The following is an 8,455-nucleotide window of genomic DNA, read 5'->3' as shown; positions in this document are numbered from 1 at the left end:
TCTTTATGGCATTTTGTTTGTTTCATTTGCACTACAGAAACATCATGATGCATAATTTGGATTTGAGTGATCCTAATAAAAGATCTGACCAAATGATTAAAGGAGAGGGAAAGCTACTGAGGCATTTTATTGCCAACAGATCAGCCACAATTATGGCTTTACCATTCCTGGGTAAACAGCCCTAGAAATATCTGTTTTAAAATAGCAGCTGCCATTTTAGCTTGGTCAGACGTCACTTCCCTGCCAGAAGGGAGCAAGCTGTGCGGGGGGGGGGGGGGGGGGGAGTAAGTTCTTAGCATTCTTGAGGGAAGAGAGCAGAGAGCTGCGTGTCTCTGGCAGAGGAAAACAGACACAACTAATCTTTTTACAGGGAACTCAGTGCAGCGTTTCTGTGAGTGCTTATGGCTGTATTTACATAGACCTTTCTGATAAAGCTTACTTAGTTTTTACCTTTCTTTCTCCTTTAAGTTTGATATTTCACATGGGGCTAACCATATTCTTCCTTTCCCATGGGGCCACAGCCAGTAGATATCAGAATAGCACTCAATAGTAAGAAGTCCAGCTTGGGATTCCTCCAGTTAAAAGGAGAAACAATAGGTTACCTAAAAGCAGTTCTAATGTGTAGCGCTGGCTCCTTTTGAAAGCTCAGGCACAATGCACTAAGATGGCTGCCTATACACCAATATTACAGCTAAGAATTAATACATTTGTTGGTTCAAGAATAAAATTTTAAATGGTAGAGTGAATTATTTGCTATAAACAGTGTAATTTAGAAATAAAATATTCCATAAAAATCATGACCGTATCCCTTTAAGATCTAGTACTACATCCCTTTAAGAAGTACTGTAGTATTACAGAGAAAAAGGAAATAAACTTGACATTTTGAATTATTTAATTAAAATTAAGTCTATGTGAGATGGCTTTCCCATAAATTAATGCTTTCTGGATAACTGGTTTCCAGATAATGGATCCTATACCATAAAGACGTTAACATTAGTGACTTATAACTTAAAGACAAAGAATAGAGGAAAGTATTTTCAGGCGGAAGCCTGATCATCATTCTCTGATGACCCTGAAATTCTTGATATATTGCTGATGAAACACAAACATCACATTTATTATAAAATATAATTTATTCATGTACACATAAAATCCACTCTCAAAAAAACGGTACCCTAGTATAATAAATTATGGTTTAAATAAATAAATATTTGCCATATAAATATATCAAGGGCAAGAATCAGGATTAAATATATCAAGGGCAAGGTTTGATCAAAGGTTTGTCGCAAGGTTTTTCAATAATGCTTCGAAATCTTCAATGAACCCCTCTAAATTCTTTGTCGTGGTATGAGCCTTGTGCTGTTTGCACTGTTCGCATTGTTTCTGAAAGAAGGCAAAACATTATTCATCAAATTAGTATTTAATTTACTAATATAATATTGCTGAAATGTATTAATTATGAGATCAAAATGCATTTGTATTAAAGCAATTTATACACTAGATATTCAGCTTTTCAAACATCCTCATACATGCTGGCAGGGGCTGTAGATTCTGCATGTAGTGCTCTTCCATTTGGCATTTTGCTTTCAACAGCTAATGTGTTGTTATGGAATCAGCAACAGGTTTACAGAGGCCTTGAAGTTTCCTACAACGTGCATTTCATGAGGGCTATCTAGTGTGGCAGGAAGTCACATTTTATTCATGTGAAAGATGGCTTGCCACAAAAAAGAAAAAGTACATGTCTCACAATAACAAAACAGCATTTCTAGACAACATGCCTGCAAATAAGTTGCTCCTTTTCCCTTTATATCATTGTTTTTATTCTAATGCATTGGTTATGCAGACTCTGTAAAATGAAATGGGGGGGGCATGATCTTAAGTACTGGCTTTTTTACTTACTCCTGTTCCTTTTATTTTTTCCTTCCTCTTGAAAACAGGAAAAGGTGCAACAAGAACTGTAGTATTTTATAATGCAGCTTTGACTATTTTATATACACAGCTGTCTTTTTATAGACCAAATAAGGCAAGAAATGAAATGTGCCACAATGGACTCAGAGTGGTAACATGCACCTTATGTGAAGATGCCTGTTGGGCGATTTGCTTAATATGGAGGGCAGCAACAGACACAACACCCATGCACAATAACTAAGGCTGATGGCAGGCAGGATATTTGTCACCCACACTTAGGGGCCTATCTGTTATGCTGTGTAGAATGAAATTCGCCAAAAACGTGTAGAAAGCTTTGTAAAAGGCAAATTTAGCTGTTCAATCAGCGATTTTGCACCGTTATTTTATGTGTCAAAGTCTGGTGATGTGTGGCAAATTTTGTTGCCATTTCTTATCAGCATAATAAATAACCCCCCAAATCTCCTCCTGCATGGGCAACAAAACTTCTAGAGGTGACATTCCAACAGGAATAGCTGTAAATCACCAGTGCTAAAACAAGTATCATGCATACATTGTATAGTAGCCCGAAGTTGCCTTGTGGAACAACCAGCTACCATGTGATGTATGTTTTACCACCGGCAATTACATTCCTATTGAGATGTAAACTTCAGATATTTTATCCCCCATAGTGGAGAAGATTGAGCATAGGTAACACTGTTATGTCTGTGTTTGCAATCCCCCCTTTGAGCAAGAGTATATTTAAATATGTCTAAAGTGCTTTTTATAAAGAAGCCCAGCCTTCCCCCAATCGTTGCCTGCATTTCAGGCTTACAAAGTTATTATACAGGGTGTTTAGCTGTGTCTGTTCATTTGATTAGAGGCCTTCTCTCACATTTGTGTTCTGTGTTCTGCACTGAATAACAAAAGCCATAGACATTTCATAAATAAAACAATAGGCAGTATTCTCAACAGAAGCCTTATTCACTCTAATCTGTAGGTGCAACTTTGTATCAGCCAATCACGCAATAGTTGAAACTTGGTTCTTAAAGTTACCAGGGGCGGTTTTTACCCCCTATTGGTAAAGTGCTGTCCGCAGAAAGGTTTTAGGTTCAGTGATTTATCTGCCTCATGACTAAAACAGCACTGATCAAAGCTAATTACTAATTAGTTACAGTAGCAATGGGAACTTCATAATATGCTTTACAATCAATTTTCTATTACATTAGCGGTTCACAAATCACAATGTATAATAAAACTCTGATCCTAAATGTTTCTAGTATAAAGAGCAAAACAGGGCTGCTGTGTTTTGCCAGAATGAAAACAATTGTATGAATAGCAGGAAATACATTCACCTTGGAACCACAAATAGTGAAAATGACTTTGTTGTTAAGTTCATAGGCTATCCTCCAAATCACACTACATTGCATTTTAGGTTCATCAGCTCTATAACAGCAATGATTCAGGCCTTCAAAGTTGTCAAAGGAGCTCCCCATCTTTTATTTTGACACACAAGTTCATTGTGTGCTCTGGGCAGCTGTTGAAAGCTAACCTTCATAGAAAATGAGGTTATCCTGTCATATAAGCTGATGCTACAGGGCTGGTTATTACATTGTAATGCCAAGTACACTGGTTTCTGAACTGCAATGAGAAACAAAATACTAAATAGCCTTGTATCATGAAATTCATATTCCCTATATACAGTATATTGTGAGTTGGCCCATAAGCTCAGGTAACTGATGTGATTAAACAGATAAAAGATGGAGAGCTACAGGGGGCATATTTGGAGGTACAGGGCTATGTTGGCCCTGGGCTGGTACAGAACTCCAAATATGTGCTGCATTTCCACCATACTACTTTGTTAAGCTTTAGTTGTCCTTTAAATAAGAGCAAAGACAAAAACTTAAGTACTGTATACTATACAAATCCAGCTTGCCCTCCAGCTGTAGGGATAGTTACCTCTAGATACTGCGAAGGCTCAGTCTTGGAATATGAGGCATCAAGTAATTTCTGAAAGTACAAAATACACAGTGAGCAGTCATTTCTGTAACAAAAGACAGCCAGCTGTCTCTTACCTTCAGGGTATACGATTAAAAGAAATGTATTGTACAAAATATTTCAAATCCATTATTATGTAATTTTAGTTCTTAAAATGTATTCTAACTCAAATAATTTCAAGTATATATTCAAATGCATAAAAAAGCAGTTAGAAATATAAACTATATATATATATGTATACACCTTGCTGACTAGTTGTTTTATTTTTAGTGTTTGCTTACCAGGAGTTCAAGAGCATTTGTTATAGTGTTGTTGGCTTGTTTGCCAGCCTTTTCATTGAGGGTACCAAGGTATTTTTCTACAGTATACAGTTCATGAACAAAGCAGCAAAGGGCACTTATTCTGCATTTCATCTGGAAGGAAAGGGTTTTTGGTCAGAAAATTAGGCTATGTATATGACTACAATAAAAAGAAATACAGTGCCATTAGCATGAGTTTGAAGCCGGCCCAACATATCACATTGCACCATAAAACCTTCCACCAACATTACATCAGATGTTTGCAAATATGACCAGTAAATGCTATCAGCTATGGATTTCTACGTCAGTAGGAAACCTTGCGCTTTGTATTACATTATGCCTGTAGCATTTACATCACTGGTAATTCCGATTTACACACTGAATATGTATTGACATAATAATATGTGCCAAGGACAATTACTGCAAGTGTCTACAGACCAGTTATAAACAATTTCATGTTTAAGGAGGAATATACACCCAAACATAGAACACTCAGCACTTAATTTACAGTTTCTGAGAGCAACTTTCTTTTAGAGTTGGTGTAAGTGACCCTACCCATGCCTGCGAATGCAAGCACCAAATGCAGGCAGAAGGCAGCGTGATGCTTCCGTGTGTAAGAGCCATAACTTACTATCCTGCATAGCCAGTTAACTCTAGGATCACTTACATTGAGACAAACAGAACTCTACTGAGTCAAAAGCAGTCTAAAAATCTGAGACCACTAAAAATTGAAAATGAATATAAATTTCAAACACAAGAGTAAGATGACATTTTTTGTGTTTGGATCTTTAAATAGGTTTACTATAATTCAAACGTTAACGGTAACATTCATTGGATCTCTACTTAATCATAGACAAAATAATAAGGCAATCTATTTGGAAAGTTTAGCTTTGCCAGCCAACTATTAGTTCTGAAATGTGTACTTAATCCCTGCCGTGACAGTCTGGTCTAACCAGGCACTGTAGAAATACACAGAAATGTAATTTGTGCTAAAGCCTTTATCTTTACTGAGATAAATGAAATGTGAAACCAAATACAAATGTAACACACTTACATCTCCGTTTCCAGTGTCTGTTATTGTGTAGAATTCCTCTGGGATGATCTGCAAAGGTAATAGTGTAAGATTAGCTCAGCGACGAGCTTCATTTCTGCACCTCAGCAAAGCGATATCATCTACTAGTTCATATCGTTACACTTACCTTACTGCTTGTCTTCATCCTTTGCAGGTCATTGCCCATAGCTCTCAGGAGTTCTAGCTGCTTTGCTACATTTTCTGTTGGGGCACCTTGTGAGAAAACCAGAAGTGTTACGGCCAGTAAGCACAGCACTAGGATTTTGCACATTGTTGCTAACTAATTCTTCTTCTAATAAGTGAATACTTTTAATGAGACAGAAGCAGTTCCTAAAGGATTATATATATATGCATTTTTCTGGAAATATATTATGGGGGCGTGAGTGAAAGTTTAGATATTACCAATAGTTAAAGCCTATTAATATTAAACCTATGAGACAACAAATGTAACTTTCATTTCTTTCCTTGATGACTCTTTGGAATTTCTTTAAAGTATCATAAGAACGGAATGGATGTAGGTGAAATCCCTCTTGGGTAAAGTAGCCCACACTTACTCTGAGATATTCACCTTTTTTTGGTTTGCAGCATGACGCTTTCACAGTGAAGCACTTTTTCCTCTCTGTCCAAGAACTTCTTCCAGGGTTTCAACTTTACAAACGCAAGCAGTGCAATCACATTCTCAAATTATATTAGTGCCCTGTTGCTGTATCTTGTTGTTCTGTAAATACATATAAATTCTCCTGCGCTTCAATAGGCAGCAGGTATATCAACCAAATAACTTTTTAAGAACTGCTTGTTACAGGAAATGCTTATTTCCTCTCGCAGTATGGTTTTCCCACCCACTGCACGCAGGTTCTGTTAATTACTAAATAATCATCGCAGGGACAAAGTCTTTTTTAAAACAAACTCTTAGCCAGAAAAAAGCCATGTAATAAAAGAAAAAAGGCAAAGTGTTTTTTGTTATACAAAGTGTTTTTTGCTCTATTTTTTTTATTATACAGGTTTGGGATCTGTTTTCCAGAAAGTCCAGAAAGTTCTGAATAACAGGAAGGCCATCTCCCATACTATTTAGGTTTTTTAAGATGATTTCCTTTTCTCTGTAATAATAAAACAGTACCTTGTACTTGCTTACTAAGACATAATGAATCCTTATTGGAAGCAAAACAATCTCTTATTGGGCATGGAGATCCAAATTACAGAAAGACTCATTATACTGAAAACTCCAGGTCCCGAGCATTCTGGATAACAGGTCCCGTACCTGTATATGCATATAAATCAATCATTAATTACCTGGCTTAAATAGAGGCACATATTTCAATATTAGCCTAATAAAGCAGAAAAGCAAGTGCTCCTACTCTCCAACTAAAAAGTTGGCCTTATAAAAGCTACCAACTTGGCATCTTATTGGTCCATATATTGGGAGCTCAGGACTGCCTGCCTGACCAATATATCTATATATCTTATCTGACGAATTCCAAAATCCCATTGGCACATTGATGCGGCCCTTGCCTGATGGATCCTTAAACAATTGCAGTGTCATCTGATCAGGGGCCAACAATTAGATTTACCCAATTTGGCCCAGCGCATGAGTGCCGACCATTTATGGTTTCTTGCACAGTGTAAAAAATACAGTACTAATCAACTTTCCAAAAATGCATAAATTAAAACATTTCAATGGCTTTAAAGTTCTAAAATGTATTTTTACCCTACTCATAGTTACCACCATTCCTGCTCCAGTACCAGGTAACCCAGGTGTATCAAAGGGCTAAATCTGAATTTTTCTAAACTGGACCCTAAAATGAGCTAGCAGACATAAGCATTTGATAGATGGGATAGCCCATAACCATAACACAAAAATAATGACTCCATATGAACTACCTACACGTGACACTGTAAGTGTTAAATAAACTGCATGCAGCCTGCTAGACAATGTAAGCATGCTATTAGAGGCATATTATCTTGTAGGTATAATCTTTTATAGACAGACACGTATTTGTTTGAATTTCAGTAAGCCATCACTATTTATCCTTCCTTTTATTTCTGTAAATGTATACTCCTTACTGCCTTGCTTGAGAAAAAGTGCAGTATAGAATAAAAACATGCAGTTAAAACAATGTAATTTGTTGAATTTTCCATAACCCTCTACTCTGACCTCCAGGAAGGCAACAATGAAACTAAATGGCTTTCCATTTGGTTATCCTCCAATCCCTCTTCCTGGAGAATAGGTGTTCCACTGCCTAGCCAGAATATGCAATTTACCACCTAAAAGCAGAAGCAATCATATACCTATTGCAAGGACCCAATGGCACTCATTGCTGCCTGCAGCCTTTGCATTCTAGCTTGCTTCATAAATATAAACTACAGACCAGCTGAGCCCCTAAGCCTTGTGATACAGTATATATCTAATGATCATGTGACAAGACATACCATTTTAATGTTCTAAGGGGGCTACAGATGCTAGCTACAGTATACTTAGCTGCAATTTAAGAATGGATGTCTGCTTTAAAATGATTTCCCCAGTGGTCTAAAGTAAATTTCTACTAATGTTAGATTTACCATCTATTTGGCAGATACTCATACACCGACAACATGTAATAAAGATATCAGATGTGAGTTATTCATATTCTTGTAGTGACCTCAAAATTGTGGTTAAGAGATACTCCATGTGGCTACGCCTTCTATTTTTAATAAAAACTGCTGATTTCATAAAACAATTCCAGCAATACATACAAATCCCATTTTAGTATTCAACAATCTTGATGTAATGTTGTGTGCTTTCAGAATATATTACCTCTATGGTACTGAATAATATAAGTATATAATATCAGTATATAATATCAAGCCCAACGTGACATCAATACAAATGTACATCTTTTCTGTCAGTTGTGGCACAGGGCCTTTTAACCAATCGACTTAGAGTAAAAAGCTCTAGCCAGCAAGACTATCAGTGTTTATCAGCAGTATATCTAGTTAATGGGGCCATAGCAATATATTCTTCATGGCCAAAACTATGCGGACACCCTTTCTAATTATCGGCCTTAGTTATTTATTGCAAACATATAATTGTGGGCACAGGTGCCACTATATCAGGGATCCCCAACCATTCTTACTTGTGAGCCACACTCGGATGTAAAAAGTGTTGGAGAGCAACACAAGCATGAAAAAGTTCTTTGGGGATGCCAAATAAGAACTGTAATTTGCT

The 8,455-nt window shown here is 36.7% G+C and overlaps 1 protein-coding gene across 1 annotated transcript; it reads right to left on the bottom strand.

Annotated features, from left to right (window-relative positions):
* Positions 1-1,117: 1,117 nt before the first annotated feature.
* On the bottom strand, positions 1,118-6,082 carry LOC100145817. The gene is made up of 6 exons (XM_018091006.2): positions 5,822-6,082; positions 5,381-5,466; positions 5,236-5,283; positions 4,164-4,295; positions 3,844-3,894; positions 1,118-1,383 (listed from the first exon to the last, which is right to left on the bottom strand). Exons 2-6 carry the CDS (start codon positions 5,417-5,419, stop codon positions 1,273-1,275), a joined length of 381 nt encoding a protein of 126 aa, XP_017946495.1. The 5' UTR covers positions 5,420-5,466; positions 5,822-6,082; the 3' UTR covers positions 1,118-1,272.
* Between the last annotated feature and the right edge of the window lie 2,373 nt (positions 6,083-8,455).

Source organism: Xenopus tropicalis, chromosome 1 (assembly GCF_000004195.4).
Source record: "Xenopus tropicalis strain Nigerian chromosome 1, UCB_Xtro_10.0, whole genome shotgun sequence".
NCBI lineage: Eukaryota > Metazoa > Chordata > Amphibia > Anura > Pipidae > Xenopus > Xenopus tropicalis.
This window is presented reverse-complemented; position numbering and strand designations above follow the sequence as displayed.

Coding starts and splice junctions, on each gene's coding strand:
- LOC100145817 (XM_018091006.2), bottom strand. CDS start 5,419: ATGGGCAATGACCTGCAAAGGATGAAGACAAGCAGTAAG. Junction 5,284..5,380: donor GGATGAAGACAAGCAGTAAG/GTAAGTGTAACG, acceptor TTACCTTTGCAG/ATCATCCCAGAGGAATTCTA. Junction 1,384..3,843: donor AGCCTTCGCAGTATCTAGAG/GTAACTATCCCT, acceptor GCCTTCTTTCAG/AAACAATGCGAACAGTGCAA.